The sequence below is a fragment of the Podarcis vaucheri genome (genome assembly GCF_965113315.1).
Source record: "Podarcis vaucheri genome assembly, chromosome: 15".
Taxonomy (NCBI): Eukaryota; Metazoa; Chordata; class Lepidosauria; order Squamata; family Lacertidae; genus Podarcis; species Podarcis vaucheri.
The window spans coordinates 9,231,021-9,250,232 of record NC_138753.1 but is presented as its reverse complement, the minus strand read 5'-3'; the positions used below and the strand labels follow the sequence as shown (position 1 = coordinate 9,250,232).

The 19,212-nt window shown below is 48.7% G+C and overlaps 1 protein-coding gene across 8 annotated transcripts in view; it reads right to left on the bottom strand.

Moving 5' to 3' along the window:
• The window catches only part of SGSM2 (small G protein signaling modulator 2), an 81,348-nt gene that overhangs the window by 49,986 nt on the left and 12,150 nt on the right, over window positions 1-19,212 (bottom strand). For all 8 annotated transcript variants that reach the window (XM_082201192.1, XM_082201197.1, XM_082201194.1 and 5 more), the window contains exon 2: window positions 14,928-15,003. In XM_082201192.1, the coding sequence (XP_082057318.1) occupies window positions 14,928-15,003 (76 nt within the window). The remainder of the gene's footprint in view (window positions 1-14,927; window positions 15,004-19,212) is intronic.

Genomic DNA, 19,212 nt, shown 5'->3' with positions numbered 1-19,212 from the left:
CAGGCTGCTTTTCCTCTAGGCTGCCGCCTCCACTTCCCTCCCTCCAATCTGTAAAATGGGTACAATAAATACCGAGCCACTTTTGCAGAGCTGCTGTAAACAAATTACCGAGATAATGCAGGCTGAAGTGCTTTGAAGGCCCTGGAAAACACCGGATAAATCCTTGCATGAAGAATAATTACCGTAACATAAATAAATAAAATAGTGCTTACCTGGGCCCCTGCTGGCTAGAGAAAGGAGGTACAGACCATTCAGGCAGCACAACATCCCAGAACCCTCCTAACACAGGGAGTTGGTTAGGTGATACTAGTGTGCCAATCCGGTGTTACCGCCTGATATAAAAACTTGGAGACCTGGAATTCGCTGCCCCCACCCCGGTTCTGAGGAGCATGTGATGGAGTGAAACAATGGCACATCCCTCCTGCTGTATCGCCAGACGATCAGCCTTTCGCTTATCAGCTCAAAGTATCAGCATGCAAAAGCAGGCCACACCAGGCATGTCACTGCCCCTTTCATAAATACTTATCTCTCCCTTTCTCTGCAATTTTGCTGTTCTGGCTTCTGGGATAGCTGCGCAGCCTGCATTCACTCCATAAGACGCACACACATTTCCCCTTACTTTTTAGGAGGGAAAAAGTGTGTCTTACAGAGCAAAAAATACGGTATTTTTTAATAACAGATTCCTGCAAAATGTGAACAATGACAAATTGAGAGAACCAAAGCTGACAGATCCTTCCATCACTACTAAGAACACGCCATTCAAATGGCCTGCGCAGAACTGCTTTTCACCCCAGAAACTGAATAAAGCATGTTGTCGAACTTTGAGAATTAAACCGGCCCCTTTTCACATATTGGGTCTTCTTGGAACACAAGCTCCATTAAAAAAAAAATTCACCCCCACCCCCCCATGAAAAAAAGGGAAGCTCGTTTAATACCAGAGTGGAGGAGGCGGGTCAGAGAGATGATTGCACTAATTGTCTCATTACCATTAGCGCCACGATCCTATTAGTCAGCTCAGAAAAAAACGGTTTGTTGATACACAAAGAACAATTAACCAATAATCTGCTCCTTGGCAGAAGAACACAACAGAGAGAAACACCACGTCCTCAGGTGGCGTGAGGTATTTTAAAACATCAGGAGCGCCAACAGCCGCTACTATGGCAACAAAACCGCAGGGGGAGGGGAAAGGATTTCCAGATGTGCTCTGCGGGACCTGGCAAAATGTGGTGGATTCAAAGCGACAGGCCGCCACCCCAAGACAAACAGAGCCCCCCCCCCCATCCAGCACAATGTGCATAGCACCCCAGAGTGGGGGGTCAAGCTTTTTTGCAAACCAAGGCAGAACACCTTACAAGCAACTCTCCCGGTCCTTGTTGATGAGAGAGAGAGAGGGAATACTAATAAATTAAGGAGGTAAAACATTGCTGGCCTTTCGTGATGCCTCAAACCAGCTGCCAAGGGGAGCTGCTTCAGACAACCATCGGGTGGCTTTTGAGCAGAGGTTTGGCCCAGAAGTCCATTTCCCTGAAACCAGAACCCCTGGGTCAACAGCTGAGGCATCGGCTGATGGGGAGCAGGTGGGGTTTAATCCTGCACTGCCTGTGCAGGCCATTTCTCCAGGGACTGGTGCAGGCAGCCCATTCTGCAGGAGTTAACCCTCGCTCATCGGCTGGGAAGTGGCGCAGGGTTTAAAATCACGCTCTGTTTGGCAAGGTTCCAAGTGAACCCCTTCATCTCAGCTTCCACCTCCTAGCAAAGTTTCCCTCGTAGAAGTTCGCAGGGAAGAAGATGGGGGTGAGAATGAGCAGGATCTGCCTGCCATTGGCTCTGGCTCCAGCCACGGTCTGGGCTCCCTTCTACCCCAGAGTCCCAGTGAGTGTCCACAACCACTGCTGTCATTACCTCTGGCGCCACCTACTGTTGGGTTCCCTGCCTTCCACCCCACCAGGCCCAATTAACTGCATTATGCTACCCCCAGCAAACGGTTATTTTATTTTAAACTTTTATTTATTCAGTTTCTATACCACCCTTCATCCGAGGACCACAGGGCCGTTTACAAGAGGAAAAAGACATACCATAGGAACAAACAATAACAAACAAAAAGAACAACAATGTCCGTTCTCCAGACTTTTCACAGAGAAGGCACATGAAGAAAGGCCTCAGATTATGATTGCTGGATGCAGATCAGTTCAAAAAAATGATGCAAACAAATAAGCAGATCCCCCCCCCCCATAAAACAAATTGTTTGTGTGTGTGAATTCTTACACATTTCAGGAAGTGGGGAAACAAGCCTACACAGCTTTTTTTTAAAGTTCTCTCTCCTCCTCATAGGCACACCAGGAAGGAATTCCTTCCCTTTCCCTTGCAATACATTTCCCTCTGGATTTTATTTTTTTTTAATCGCCAAAGCCAATTCTGGAGATAGGCCTTCTCAACAGAATGTGGGCTTTTCAATTTGTCCACGGTTGTCTTCTGCGTTTGAAAATTACATTCGGTTTAATTGCCGGTAATAGGCTTTTGCTTTCAGGCAGGGAGAGAGAGAGAGAGAAATGCGTGTATGGTTTAGAAAGGCTGATATCCACTTTGTGAAAAGGGGAATTTGAAACGCAGAGGCTGCCAGAGACCTGGGTGTCAGCCGCGCAGAGCAATTACGGCGGTAGTTCAGAGCCCCCTCTGCCGCCTCCAGATATGTCACAAGCCACGCTGAACTGACAAAACAGGGCCTATGCAAATATATTTAACACTGGAGACGTAAATGCCCCCTTTTTAACTCCTTGCGGCAAAACAGACGTGGGAAACCTCTGGCCTCCTCAGATGCTAATGAACTACAGTTCCCATCATCCCTGGCCATCAGCCGTACTGGTGGAGAAGGGAAACGATTCCCTTCAGCTCCAGTGAGAATGGCAGCATAACATTGAGTTTGATGGAAACATAGCCATCGGGAAGGGTTGGTGTAGCTCAGAGGTGGGGAGCCTATGGCCCCCAGATATTGTAGGCCTTCAACACCCCTGGTCATAGGTCATGCTAGCTGCAGCTGATGGGAGCCATGGTTCAAAACATCTGGAGAGAACTAGGTTGAAGAAGACGGGTCCATACACCAAGGATGTGGAACCTGCACCTCTCCAGAACTTGATGGCCACCAATTCCCATCAGTCTCAGCCATCATGACCAATGACCAGGTGTCATGGACTGGCCAGACGCAGAGGAGTGGTGAAAGGCTGGGGAACCCCCAGGGGAAGAAGACTCAGAGCCCGGGGAGTGGTGGTGGGATGACAATGAATGGTCAGAGGAAGAAGGCAACAGGGTTTAGTGAGCAGGAGGAGTCTATGGCAGAGAGAAGTCACAAATCAGAAGCAGAGGCAGAAGCCAGAGAGAAGGGAGGCCAAGAGGCAGAGATGAATCAGGCTGGTGAAGAGGCCAGTGTGTGTCCCTCTCCTGCTAGTCTCCCAGAACCAGAAGAGGCATGAAGAGGGAGTAGCAAAGACAGACATAATGATGTGGTCTCAGATTGCTGAGGAAGGACCTGGGAGAGGAAGAGGCTTAGGCAACTGGGGAAAGGCAGTGACCTTCTGTCCCCACAACTGCCTCATAGAGGCAAGATCAACCGGGTTGAGTTGCTGTGCTCACTAGGCATGACCTCCTGAGCAAACCTTGTTTGAAGGGTTAACTTCACTTATGACCTGCTCCTCACATCAGGGATGATGGGATTCAGAGGCCCACAATATCTGGAGGGCCACAGGTTCCCTACCTGTGATCTGCACCAACCTTCCCTGTGGCATGAGTTTTCAAGCAACGCCTTTTCTGAGCACATCAGCGAGCCGTTTCCAGACTGGAGATGGTTGCTGGGACATCCACGGCTTACGTCTGCCACTACAGAGAAGGTCTTGTGCAGCTTCTCCACAACCCACACGGAAACACAGAGGTCGTACGCAGTTTCCTGGTCCCTGCTGGTAATAAGCAACGTGCTGCTATTATATTGTACCATCAATGGCTATTAATAGCACTTAATGGACTGTGCAATTCAAAGAATTTACCCTGTGCCGGCAGTAAAGATATTGCCAAAGGCTTGGTCATCTAATGACGACAGCAGTGTTTCTGTTGGCTCTACAAGATGGCACACAGAAGCAGAGCATAACCTGTCCCCATGGCCACGTGAACACATCTCTCCCTTAAAGGGCGTAACGGCTGCAAGTGAAGTAGCATGTGCCTCTTCACGCTGCAATGGACAGATCAGTCCAATCGTTCCATGGCAGAGTAGCAGCTGGCAGAGAGCTTGAGAAAAAGAAAAAGGTCACAGAACGGAGGGAGGAAATACGCCACCAGATTCTCCAACCTCGCACCAGCAAAGCCTTCCAGTGTTGCACATTGGTGGAACATGCTTGTCAGATGGTGGCGTTAGAGTCAGGGAGGGAGGGTGTCATGCTCAGCTCTGACCCAGCGCCAGACACCAAGTCCTCAAAGGACAGATGAGACAGTCCACAGGTGGGGGAACCTGAGGAGCAGGCAAGGGTCTCCTGGAACTGGTGCGAGAGATACCCTCTGGTGGGTGACCTGCTGGGAAACCCTTGGAGCTGTCCGGGGATGGGCAGCCAACCCTTGTTCCTTGAGAATTGAAAGGTCCAAGTCAAGGAAGAACTTCACTGGCGGGGGCATTATGCCTCTGGACACTGGTTGTTGGGGGTCGCAAGTGGGGATAAAGAGCTCTTGTGCTCAGCTCCTGCCTTGGGGCTTCCAGTTTGGGGCATTTGGGTGACCACCTTGAGCACAGGATGGCTAGACTAGATGGGCCATTGGCCTGATCCACCAGGGCTCTTCTTATGTTCATCTATAAGCCCAGAGTTATCTCCCAATTCAGGCGAAATGGTTGTCAGCTCCTGAGTAAAGAATCCCTAGAACTTGATCAATTGCTAGTTACTGAACAGACCTATGTGCTCACACCTTCCTCTAATGGAGCCCAGGGCAGCAACACTATCAGCAGCTAGGGTTAGGGAAGCCACCATATAGGGCTCCCTACTGAGCCTTCCAGAAACCACACAGGCCCCTGGCTCCTTGTACTTTGGGGCTGAGCCCCCATTTCTAATCCCCCTTCCTTGTGATATCGACTCTGGGCTGTTTCCTGATTGCCCCTGGATTATGTTTGGAAGCTAGAATGATTCTCAGTGCTTGAGATGGACTTGGGATAGCTCTGCCGGTAGAGCATGAGGCTCTTAACCTCAGGGTCGTGAGTTTGAGCCCCACGTTGAGCAAATGATCCCTGCATTGAAGAGGGGTTAGACTAGACAACCCTCGTACTCTACAATTCTACAACCCTGACTAGTTCAGACTATGCTGCACCTGGAACCCTACTCTCTTGGATAAATGCTTTTGTTGAAAGGCTTTCACCTCTTTGGAGCAAGACCCTGGACCCCAAGAGCACCTCCTAGACAACAATGGAAGGGAAGAGGGCAGTTGTCTCCAAATCCCAGGCCTGCAACTTTGTGTTCAGTAGCCCAGAGTCCTTAGGAGAGGGTTCCAGAGGTGGACCTTTGAGCCAGAGAAGGCAAAGTGTGGATCACAGCAAGGGAAAGGCCCTGCTCTCTGCGTTGACCAAGTGCACAGCTGCCCTGCCCATATCACCAACCTAGGCTTATGCAAAGGACTGAGAAAATAACTCTTGTGTGTTGTTTGGAACAAAGGCATTGGCAGCTTGTGATGCTTTGAGCCAGCCAACTCTCCTCCTAGTCGGATATTATTTATTTAGGGTTTTTAACCTGACTTTCCATTCAAAGAGCACCCGAGGCTACCAGCAACTACAAAAAGAACAAGATCAGAATATCACACACACGCACAAAGAACAGAACCTATTAGTCATATTCCACTCAAAAGCCCTCACTGGGTAAATATCAAATGAGCCAAAGCTCTGCTAAATGAAAGGAGAGGAAGGGTGTTCTCTAATGCCTGAAGGATCCTGGAGCTTAACTGGAAAAGCACCAGATCAGCACCACAGACAGCTCCAAAAGACAATGCCGTTGCTTCCCTTCCAAAGGCCTCTGATACCAGTCACTGCTCTCAGGCCTCCAGGGTTATTCTTGACTGCCAAACAAGATTCTCATAGCACAGGGGGAAATGGCTGATTTATTGCGGCACAAGCTTCAGGGGCTTACAGACAGATTGGAGAAAGAGGGCTGGGAATCTGCTAGTCTTTACAATGCTCCCAGACTTCATTCATAAAACTGATGGAGGGAAGCTGTCAAGCTCTCGCCCCAAAACGCAAAGGCAGAAGCTGTTCCTTGAAAAGCAAGGAAGAGACCTTTATTCAGGCTGATAGTAGCACAGGCTCAGCTGCAAGGGTAAGGTCCAGAAAACAGGACGCCAGGGAACAGGAGCGAGGCAAGAGCTTTAGAACTGAACGGAAGCAGACTGAAGAAACCCCAACTAAAGAATCATGGCAAGAAAAATTGACGGACTATGCAGAACTGGCAAAACTGAAATATAAGCTACAGGACAAGGATAACTGTGACTTTAAGGATGAATGGGAACCCTTTACAAAGTATCTGAAGATGCAACAAAGTGAACTGGACTCCTTGGCAGGTTTCGAATAAACATTCACAAACCTTTTATTTATAATAATCAGCTAAATAGTTTGAGGATCTATACAACTTTGTAACATGCAGAAAACAGCAGTCTCAGAGAAACCAAAGACTGGAACTGAGGGAAGTCGGGGGGTGGGGGTGGGTGGGTTTTGTGGGGGTGGGTGGAGGGAGGAAAAATGGGGGGGGGTGAGGATGATATGTTTTTGGATAATATGTCTTGTTTTAATTTTGAATAAAAAAACTTTTTTTTAAAAAAAAAGAACTGAATGGAAGCTATACAGGTGTCCCAACAGAGGACACATCCCTCCCACCGAACTTTAAAAGAAGAGGCAGTGGACTCACTCAAGGGACTCTCTCCCCCTATGGCTCCACCACGTACCTGCTGGGCAGGTGTGTCTGATCCCACCTACAAAGGTGGCCCCTGGTTCATGGCTACAAGACTGTGCCTTGTCCTTCTGCCACCAGCTCTGCTGCCACCCCCCCCCCACTCCTTCTGGCAGGCCTAAGTGCTCCTCCCAGACCAATGATGAGGCTCTGTACTCCATAAGGGGGGGGGGGAGAGCCTCCCCCTCTCTGGCATCTCGGTACAGTTCAGTCGGTAGCAGCAAGAGACTCTTAACCTCAGGGTCATGGGTTTGAGTCTGAAGCTGGGCAAAAGATTCCTACTTTGACCCTTGCAGTCCTTTCCAATATTTGAGAATTACAAGGGAAGAACCTCCCTCTTCCATCTCTTCCAGGCCCGCTATCTGCTCTTTCTCCCTCCAACTCTTCCTCTTCTGCCTCTGCTTAAACACCTCTGTGAGAGGGAGGGGCAGAGATAGGAAGCAGTGGCAAACTCTTGCAGTGAGGCAAACTCTGCCTGCTTCTGGCTCAATCACCACCTCTGGTTTCCCCCACTGCATCACAGATGAATCTGATACTGCTTTGCTTCTCTTTAGTATCTGCTTCTGGATATGTGTTGATGGATATGATAGTGCAAGTTAATCGCTTGCCAGCTACCTCGCAGTTGCTAAGGTCTCCTAGTGAGGCTTGGGAAGGAATCCACTTCCCCGTACGGAATGTGAGAGGGTGCCTGTAATTAGTCTTTTTAAGCAATGGAGGTGACATTGGCTGTTGTGATCACACCTTGGCTAATTGAAAGGAGAACTGCCAAACCTTTCCAACAGATTTGGAAAAATGGCCTTGATTGGGGGGGGGGCGGATTATGAATTGCGTGTGTGTACAAAGAGGCAAATTCCATGCTCAGGATCATTGGAATTGAAAATAAAAGCTGCCAATATTGTAATGCTATTATAGAAATCTACGGTGCGAACTGCACTTGGGAGTACTGTGTAGGGTTCTGGTAGCCCCACCTCAAAAAGGAGTTGGAAAAGGTTTCAGAAAAAGGCAAGCAAACTGATTGAGGGGATGGGGCGATTCCTCTATAAAGAAAGGTTGCAGCGCCCGGGACTTTTTAGTTTAGAGAAAAGACCAGTAAGAGGCGACATAATGGAAGTTTATAAAATTAAGCCTGGCGTGGAAGAGGTGGATAGAGAACTGTTTTTCTCCCTCTCTTGTAACACTAGTGGGCATCTGAATGAAGCTGAATGATGGAAGATGCTGGGCAGATAAAATGCAGCACTTCTCCATGCGGTGCATAGTGAAACTACGGAACTCACCGCCACAGGAAGCAGTGAGGGCTACCAGCCTAGAGGATGAGACACATTCATGGCTACAGAAGGCTTCTGGACATGATGGCTCTGCTCTGCTCCCACAGTTGGAAGCAGTCATGCTTCTGAATACCCCTTGCTGGAAACCACGGAATGGGAGAACGCTCTTCCGCTTGGGTCTCGCTTGCAGGTTTTGCACCTGCATCTGACCGGCCATGGTGAGAACAGAACGCCGGACAAGACAGGACCAGCAGGCTCCTTCTTACGTTCTCATATTATCTATATCTGCTGATCTCCCCTCTCATCCAGCTTGTTGTGAGGCTCGTTCCCGTTCTATTTTTGAAAGCCGCCCCACACAAGAGGGTGAGTCACTCGCCTGCAAGCACACTTCTCCTTACCCAACAGTTTGGGCTCTCTTGATTGGGTCTGAGGTTTTGCCAGCCTCGCTGCCAGTCAGTGGGGATTCATTCTCCCATTCTTTATTGGGGCTTCCTGGGTGTCAGTATACAGATCTGCCTTTGGAATCCCGGCGAAAGCAAGTTCATGCCTCTCATTTAGTTTGCAAGAGGCCCCTTTATCATTATATTGGGGGGGGGGCGTGTTGAGACATGTTCTTATGCAGCTGCATTGTTTTACAGTATACTTTCTGGATGCCTCACAATCATTTTATAAAGCAGTCGTGTTCTGTGTTATGAATCAAGCACTGCTAGGATTTGTTTCTTTGCATTTTCCAACGTATTTCTTAATCAAGAAAGAATCTGGTGTGGCACAAGCAAATTTTTACTCTGAAAGGGTGGCCGAGAGAAAAAAGTTTGAGATGCACAGCTCTACACTGACTGGCAGCAGCCCTAAAGGGTTGCAGGCAGGGGCTGCTCCCAGCCGGACCTGGAGATGCCAGGGATCAAACCTGGGTGTATCTAAATGCAAACCAGTGAGCTAAGGTCCCTTCCCCAAGCGCTTTCTTGCTCTCCTCCATATAAGCATCACAGAAGAGGAAGGGGTTCTCAGAGAGGTGGACAGGTGAGCCGGCTTGGCTTCAAAGCATCCACAAACAGCGTTAGAAATTCCCAGGTGTGCTCTGCGATTGGCGTGGGTCCAATGGCGACCACCAAGTTGGTGACTCTTGTCTCCATCTGGCTGGCCCCTCCAGTTTACTTAAGCAGGTAAGCAGAAGAGCTTATTTATTGTATTTACAGTGGTATCTCAGGTTAAGAACTTAATTCGTTCTGGAGGTCTGTTCTTAACCTGAAACTGTTCTTAACCTGAAGCACCACTTTAGCTAATGGGGCCTCCTTCTGCTACCGCGCCGCCAGAGCACGATTTCTGGGTTAGCGGAGTCTGTAACCTGAAGCGTCTGTAACCTGAAGTGTCTGTAACCTGAGGTACCACTGTATATCCCACCTTTTTCTCCAAGGAGTACAGTGGTACCTCTGGTTGCGAACGGGATCCATTCCAGAGGCCCGTTCGCAATGTGAAACGCCCGCAACCTGAAGCGCCGTATCTGTGCAGGTGCGCAGCGAAATGTGGTGCTTGTGTGCATGTGCGAAGTGTGATTTAGCACTAGTGCACATGCGCGAACAGTGAAACCCAGAAGTAACTCTTTCCGGTACTTCCAGGTCGCCACAGGACGCAACCTGAAAAAAATGTAACTTGAAGCAAACTTAACATGAGGTATGACTGTACATGGTTCACCTCCTTCCCCAGTCAGTTCCCTACAACAGCCCTGTGGGGTAGGCTAAGGGGCTGTGACTGACTCCAAGGTTACCCAGCAAGCTTCAGGACTGAGGGGGGATTTGAACCCTCAGTGGTGTAGCGTGGGCACCCGGGGCAAGGCAAGTAATTTGCGCCCCCTAACCCGTGGATTTTAGCACTCGAGTCTCTTCCGCGCCCCCCCAGATGTTGCGCCAGGTGTGGCAGGCCCCCCCTGCACCCCCCACGCTACGCCACTTTTCCCACCACAAGTCTTCAGGGCAGCCATCCGAAGGCTGGCGCGGGGAGAAGGTCTCTCCGCCCCACCGCCAGGCTTCGGAGGAGGTCAGAGGACAGTGGGGTTCCTGCTTCCTCTAGGAGGGCCGGCCAAACGCACCCCCCCCCAAATGTTGCGCCCGGTGCGGCCGGCACCCCTGGCACCCCCCACGCTACGCCACTGTGAACCCTGATCTCCCAGGTCCTGGCCTGACACTCTAACCACTACACCACACTGGCTCCCTAGAGCACTTCTGCTATGGGGCAGCTCTTTAAATTAAGTAGGTAAACAAGCATGGAGAAAGCAAAATGTCACTTAGAGAAGGATCTGAAATATTTTCCTTGAAGCTTGAATTTGTTTTATTCTGGATTGTTTTATCTGATGTTTTAAAGTCTTGCAAACCATTTTGAGATTTCCCCCCTTTAAAAGACAGAGATATAGAAATGAAATGAATAATAATAATAATAATAATAAATTGCAATGTATAAAAAGGGCACCTAGACACTCTGTTGTGGTGACCGTAACCTAGGTTTAAGGTCCCATTTGGTGATTAAAGGTAGAGGGACACCTGACCATTAGGTCCAGTCGTAACCCATTCTGGGGTTGCAGTACTCCTCTCGCTTTATTGGCCGAGGGAGCCAGTGTACAGCTTCCGGGTCATGTGGCCAGCATGACTAAACCGCTTCTGGTGAACCAGAGCAGGGCACAGAAACGCCATTTACCTTCCCGCTGGAGTGGTACCTATTTATCTACTTGCACTTTGTGCTTTCGAACTGCTAGGTTGGCAGGAGCAGGGACCAAGCGCCGGGAGCTCACCCCGTTGCAGGGATTCGAACCGCCGACCTTCCGATCGGTAAGCCCTAGGCTCAGTGGTTTAACCCACAGAGCCACCCGCGTCCCTTATTTGGTGATTAGCTTTTACTATATCTTAGTTTCTAACACTGTCCAGAAAGCTGCATTAAGTTTGACTGGGGTGGCCTGCATTTAAGCCTCAAAGCCGCACCCCCACTTTCCAGACAGATGCATTAGATGCAGACAGCTCCCAGGCTCAGTGACCACAGGCAATGAATGCCCTGAAGGCTGCTTGACTCCATCTCCTACAAGACAGACAAGAGATCAGGGTGTTGCATCGATTTTCAGGCCTCAGGAAGCACAGCATCGCTCATTACCAGGGCTGTCTATCGACCGCAATACTCTGCAAGTGTGCGGAATGTGGAACTGTGCACAGAATCAATCTGTCTGCAAAGCTCAGGCTTATTTGACTTTTTTAAAAAGTGCTTATCAGGCTTGGTTTTAAATCAAGAGAGACCCGATTGATTTGCAAGTAGACAAAGCCATTTAATTGTTGATTCAGGCTATTCCCCTCGACTGATCCTATCCAGCAGAGAATCGGCTGCCTGGCTACAGAGGCTCCTAACCTGGTTGCGCTGTTCAATGGCAGGTCAGTGCAGGAGTAAGAGCCAGCCTTATCTATGATGTGATCATGGATGAGGGAACTGAACTGGCTTGTGTAACCAAGACCCGAGTGGATGAATTGCTTTTCTGCAATGCAGTTGTCCAGCTAAGGAATGTATATACCAGGGTAAAGGTGTTCACAAGAACGCATTAAAATGCATGTATTAGTGAAAATGACGTACAAAAATGCATCCTATTAGGGGGAATTGGTTGCAAAAATGTCTATATTGAGCAGAGTATATTAGGGAAATCTGCAATGAAATGCTGTGAATTTAAAGACTTAAAGAAAAAAGCTGGTGGGGGAGGATTGCAACGGAACACAATAGGCAGGTTCATAATTGATCACTGACACTATTGATATTTACCCTAAGATTATTAAATAGTCGCTGCTGTGATAATTAAGTACATTGGTATGATAATGTTTTCTAGAATAATGTGCCGATGTATGATTATGCTACATTTCAGTTTTTACTCTTTTAGTGTACATCTAATTGAAAAATGTAAAAAAAGGGAAAAAAAGGAGGGCAACGTGCTGGAACAGATCAGATCACTTTGTCACAAGTGGCCAATAGTCAGGGGCAAAATGCACCTTGCACCCGGCTAATTTCAAACACTGACCCCACTCATCTGACTGGGCTGACCCAGCTGATCTGGGCAGCTCCCAACAAAATATAAAAACACAATTAAACATCTTCCTGATAATTTGAATAATGTAATAATTTGAATGACGTTAAGAAAAACCCGGCTGGATCATGCCAGTGGCTCATCTACTCCAGCACCCTGTTCTCACAGTGGTCAACCAGATAAATGCCTGTGGGACACCCCCAAGCACAACCTGAATGCAAAACCTGCACTTTCCCTTCCTGCAGTTTCCAGCTGCTGGCATTCAGAAGCATTACAATATATACGATACAATATCTTTATTGTCATTGTCCCATGCAGAACAATGAAATTGAAAAACTACATAAAACTACATAAAAACTACATAAAACTACATAAAAACTACATAAAACTACATAAAAACTACATAAAACTACATGAAAACTACATAAAACATTCAAAAACCCCTAAAAACTCTGAAACCCCATTTTAAAATACACAGAGACACCTTATGCTGCGTTTAGAACCAGAATTGCATTTGCGTAGAAGCTGTTTCTCAGGCAGCTAGTCCTGGCCTTTATAACCCTATACCTTCTTCCAGAAGGCAGAAGCTGAAAGAAATCATTTCCGGGGTGCGTACTATCCTGCGCTATCTCTGCCGCTTTCTTATGGCACCTGGCAGCATAGATTTGATCTAAGGTGGGAAGAGTGCACCCAATTATTCTCTCTGCAGTCTTTACAACCCTGGATAGCACTGTTTTTTCCCTGGCCGTGCAGCTCCCAAACCACACACAGACTGCTGCTGGAATTCAAGTTAAAACATAGTCATTGTAGTATATTGATAACCTTTCCCTCTGTAGATCTGTCCAATCCTCTGTTAAATCCATCCAAGTAGATGGCCATCTTTGCCTCTTGTGGAAGAGAGTTCCATAGGTTAACTATGCGCTGCGCCTCGCCGTCCTTCAGCTCAACCATCTGACCTGCTGGGGAAGCTCTGCATAAACTTTGCAAATGCTTCCCATCTCTCCAGAGACTGCAAAAAAGACATTCCTGGGGTACTGGGGAGGCAGATTGTAATACAACCCTTTTCCGAGCTGGGATGGGCTGCCAAGCAACTAACGTTCCAGGAGTTGTTAACAAAAAGCGAAATGAAAAAATGTTGCCAATAAAACTGTCACTTGAAGCACAAGCCACAACTCCGCAAAAAAAGCAAACAAAAAGAAACCAGCCTCTGTGCCGGTAAAGAGGCCTAGCCGGGGGATCTTATTTTATTTCCTTAAAGTGAGGAATCAATCAAAAACCACTAGTGTTGAACAGCGGGTGTCAATCAAATGGAACAGCACTCGCCTCCGCACGGCGACAATGCAAAACATAAAACGATCCACTGAAACACTTGAGTAGGAGGGAATGCACTACATCGAAGGACCATGTGAAAGAGGTTTGTCCCAAAAGGAAACTTTATCCATCTAGTGCCGTGCTATATATCCACGATCGTCTCAACGAAAGAGATCAGAAACTGAACCTAGAGGTCTTTCAGGAAGCAGAAGGGGAAACCAACGAGGTGGAGACATGCAGTGACCATCTTCAAATATCTTAAGGGTTAGTAGAGTACCTGTACTTCCTAGGGGAGCTATTGTTATTAATTTGTTACTTAATTAGTCACATCCATTCTGAAGGAAATCAGCCCTGAGTGCTCACTGGAAGGACAGATCGTGAAGCTGCGGCTCCAATACTTTGGCCACCTCATGAGAAGAGAAGACTCCCTGGAAAAGACCCTGATGTTGGGAAAGATGGAGGGCACAAGGAGAAGGGGATGACAGAGGACGAGATGGTTGGACAGTGTTCTCGAAGCTACGAACATGAGTTTGACCAAACTGCGGGAGTCAGTGGAAGACAGGAGTGCCTGGCGTGCTCTGGTCCGTGGGGTCACAAAGAGTCAGACACGACTAAACAACTAAACAACAATAATTAGCCACTTTGCTCCTAAAAATGACTCAAAAGTGACCTGCTAACACAACAAAAACACTAAAACCTAAAAAACAAAACACACGCCTCCATACAAATAGAAGACAGAGTCAGCAGATCCTGCCCCACCAAAAGAGGTCAGAAATACTTAAAAACCCTTCAAACTAAGGGCCAAGAGTGCCTTAAACTAGACTGAGAGGGCTCCAGGTGAGCTTCCCCAGAGAGGGCATTCCACAAGCAGGGAGCCACCACTGAATAGGCCTTGCATTGCCTCCCTCCTGCGAAGGGGCACACAGGGTATTCTGTGTCCACTGGTTCAAAAAGGCTGGTGACCAGGGAGGGGCCATACTTCAGTAGCAGAACATCTGCCTTGTCTCCCAACAACAGCTCAGCAATAAAGTTCCTGGCTCTCTAAACTCTACAATCTGATCAAAGCCAGTGTATTCAACTGTGGCTAATGTAGTCATGATTTGCAACATGCATTCCAGGCACAGAACTTGCGGTTCTGTTGGGCTGCAAAGCTGTTGCAGCAGCACACACACACAAAAAGAGTGAATGGTAGGAAAATTACAAAGGCCATCCTAGTTTACACCAGCTCGGAGCTCCAGCAATTTTGTTATTTACCACATAATACAGCGACGAAGCAACGGTTTGTCACTTGCTGCATGAAGCAAAAACACAACGGTTTTGTGTACCTTAACACGACAATTATTCACTTACCGCACAATGCAATGACGTGGCTGCTGTCTTCGTGCACAAACTTCCGGGTGACGGCTTCTTCCATGATCTGCTTCACCTGAACAGGAAGAAATAAAGAAGTTTGTGCATGGAAAGCGACACTCGATGGGTCATAAAGACGCAGAGGGAGAACCTTAGAGAGTCCAGCAACAGGTTGGCTTGTTTGTCTAGGCAAGTTTTGCTCAAGCAGACCGCAGGCTTCCAGGGCCTCAGGCAGAGTGAGTATCTTTCCCCACAACCTGGTACCCGATTCCTTCATGACAGCGGATGCCAAGCACTGAGCACAGAAGTTTCACATGCAAATGTGCTCTGCTTCTCGGCTGCAAGACCCCAGCTCACTCGGTGGTGGAGCATCAGGCAGGCCTGAGAAAGCTCGGTTGGTAGAGCATGAGACTTTTAATTTCAGGGTTGTGGGTTCGAACCCCACATCAGGCAAAAGACGCCTGCACTGCAGGGTCTTGATCTAAATGACCCTCATGGTCCCTTCCAACTCTATAATTCCACAATTCTACAACGTGCTATTCTATGCAAAAGATAACAGTCCAAGGTTCAGTCCTCAACAGTATCTCCTGGTAGGGTGACCTAGACCCTGAAGAGCGGCTGCCGGTCAGTGCAGACAACAGTGAGATAGATGCACCAATGTTCTGACTCAGTAGAAGGCTGAATTCTCTGTCCTATGTTCCCATTGACTCTATGAGTATCCCGGTATTAACTGGCAAAGATCCTCCAGGGTCTTGGGGACTGATTTTCCCCGGGGCCGATGTCGAAGGGGCCATTGCCAGGCTGCCCTCTGGTGCCCCCCCTCATGCCAATGGGTGTCTCTGCCGATCCTTTATTTCTGCCAGATGAGAGAGTGGTGAGCTCTTGCCACTAAGTCCTCTTAAGGGGGAGCAGTTAATTAGGAAAAGAGTAAAAGTAGCAGGTGGAAAACTGATCATTTTCCTCTGCTCCAAATCACCCTTCCAATCCTCCTAAAACAAGCAGCTGTCTTGAGGGAGCTTTTATACCTGTTTCTGTCCAACATGCAAGCCTGCTTTAATGTTCAGTCTAAGTGACAATCCCATGGCCCTCGCTGGTTTTTGCTGGGCGTTGCTGTGTCAGTCGATTAAAGAAAGCAGTGCGCTAACCCTGTGCTTTTGGCTGTTTTTTGACAGCAGCAGAACAAAAACAAACAAATAAATCTCCACCCTGGGAGGAGGAGCCAAGCATCCCCGAAAGATGTCTCGCAGTGACCTTTCACGCCTGCCTTAGAACAAAGCCAAATGAGTGCAGGATCAGATCAAATTGAACAGGAGGCCGCGCAGGAAGGCACCGAGGGTTTCGTTTTTTGTTTGCACTGACATTTTGCAGCAAGCACCACTGGGGGAAAAAGATGCTTGCCGACACAGCTGGACAGAAAGCAAATTGAAAGAAGAATTATTTGCAAGCAATTGGCCTAAGGCAGAGGAGGGAAGGAAAACGAAGGAGCACACTGAAACAGGCAAAAACCGCTGCAGGAAGAAGCATGATGGCAGCGTTGCAAAGCTGCCACCCCCACCCCTCTTTGCTTGCTTTGGAAAACATTATTGTCTCTGGATCTCTGGGCCAAGCCAAATGTGAGTGGGGAGCCACAGCCAGGTTTGCCTGTTTGATTAGTTATTCCTTCTTTTCCCAGCGTTCTGGCTGCAACCGCCATTCACCAGACAGCCAAAACTACGCCACCCGTCACAAAAGGAATGGATCAGCAGACTTGAGATTGGCAGAAGCAGAACACTTTTTTAGGAAAAAATTCAGAGACACTGACTCCCGCCCCCCCCCACCCCAAAACCCACATCCCATTTATGGGAGGTTGTGGTCTCCCCTTCCTTGGAGGGTTTTAAGCAGAGGCTGGATGGCCATCTGTCATGGATGCTTTAGTGGAGATTCCTGCACTGCAGGGGGTTGGACTAGATGACCGCCAGGATCCATTCCAACTCTACAATTCTGTGATTCTATGGTCAGATTCACTGGCTGGCTATGGAATGCTGGCTAAAGTCCCATCTGCACTACACATTTAAAACAGCATCATGCCACTTTAAATACAGTGGTACTTCGAGTTTCATACGCTTCAGGATACATACACTTCAGGTTACAGACTCCACTAACCCAGAAATAGTACCTCGGGTTAAGAACTTTGCTTCAGGATGAGAACAGAAATCGTGCTCCGGCGGCGTGGCAGCAGCTGGAGGTCCCATTAGCTAAAGTGGTGCTTCAGGTTAAGAACAGTTTCAGGTTAAGAAGGGACCTCCGGATCGAATTAAGTACCAGAGGTACCACTGTACTTTCAAACATGGCCTTTCCCCCAAAATCCCGGGAACTGAAGGGCACTGAGGGTGGTTTGAGAATCTCTATTCTGTCCACAGAGCTACAGTTCCCAAAACGCTTAAACAATCAATCCCTTTTTCCTGGGGAATTCTGTTTTGGGATGGGAGAATGACAGCTGGAAGCTCCAAACAACTGGAGGAGACCCGGTTGGCCAACGGTGTTTTAGAAGGACATGCAAACACAGCTGGAGTCGACCCCAAGTGCTTAACCAGTTCTTAGCCCAAGCGCTTGCTGCACAGGGCACTGAAGCCTGTCTAGGGTGTCTGTCCGAAAAGGAGGAGGCAGTGAGGAATAAAAACACTGCAGGATAAATCCTATGGGTTTCTCAAAAACAAGCCATGCCAAATGAATCTCATTCCTTTGTTATGATAAGAGTTACAAGTTTGGTGGAACAGGTGGGTGCTGTGGACATTGTATGAAATGGCATCTCCCCGAAGCAGAAGGCGAGACTGTTGGATCCTGAAACCACTTGAGAAGCACGTTTGCGGTGTGGGAATGTGGGTGGGCTGCCAAAATCTTCCCAGGTTCCTGAAGCAAGCGAACAGCGATGCAACACTTGGCAAGAGGGAACCAGCTGCTAACCTGTTCTCCTCTCCCATTGACCATGACCAGGCAACTTAAGAGGGGTGCAATGACAAGAGGCTGCGCAGCCATAGCTGTCAACTGTCCCTTATTTAGCGGGAAACTCCCTTATCCCAGCTGTATCCCGCTGCTGTCCCATATTGATGATGTCCCTTAAATTTCCCGGGTTTCACGCTCGCCCGGCTCGGGAGGGTAGCAGCGGCTCGGGGTCCTCCGCCGCACGAGAGAGCGCGTGCACGAGCTGCCGCGTCTCCGTCTCTCCCTTCCCCCCCTCAGGGGCGCATTGTGGGGAGACGGGTGGCGGCGGGTGGGCAGGCAGCCCCTCTCTTGCAAGACCTCCGCCGCCCTGCCAGGGGAAGCCGGAGGTGGCGGCGGCAGCTGAGGAGGCGGCCTGAGGGAGGAGGAAGAGGAGGGGATGGGGAGGGACGCAGAAGGGTGGTGCTTCAGCGGCCGCCACGGCGCCACAACCACCTCATGCCGGGCTCACGGGCGGCGTGGGCGAGAGTCTCTCTCTCTCCCTCCCTCCCTCTCTCTTGGGCGGGGAAGGGCCGATGGAACTCCTCCTGCCAGGACGACAGCAGGCCCGACATGCTGCTTAGCATACCCTCCAACCAGTGCAGCATCTTAATGTAGTGATTTCCCCCTCTGCATCCCTTTCATAACTCTATTTTTATAAATCATTTGTCCATCCATAGTTCAAATTTTTACTACAAGTTTTCTGTCAATCCTACCAATGTATGTTTACAATACAATAGCTTTACAATAGCTTTTCAAATAAATGATAAACTTTCCCCATTCTTCCTGGTTTCTAATTCTGCCTGTAAGCTTTGCCATCTCAATGTCATTCATCAGTTTTGTCTGCTACTCTTCTTTGGTCGGAGTTGTAGACCCTTAGGATCATCTAGTCCAAACCCCTGCAAAACACAGTCAGTCGCAGCAAAAGCAGCATGGCTCCATCAGTGCTGGACCTCTGTATAAGCTAAGCAAAATCCCTTATTTTGGCTGCTGATCCCTTATTTTCGAGGCTGCTAGTCCCTTATTTTCGAGGCTGCTGGTCCCTTATTTTCAAATCTGTAAGTTGACAGCTATGTGCCCAGCACAGCTGACTCACAGCCACAGAATGTGTGGGCAGGCCGGAGAGGCAACAGTGCCGTGTGTTGTGAAGGCCCAGCCAGCCGTGGATCTGATCCAGGAGGACACGAAAGCAGGACAGAAGCTACATCACCGAGGAGAAGGCAGATAGCAGTCGCCAATACACTCCAGGCTTGGAGTTTGGTCCATCAGGGAGAAATCCATCACTGGAAGCCACAGAAGGATGGAAGAAGAAGCAGATGTCGAAGGA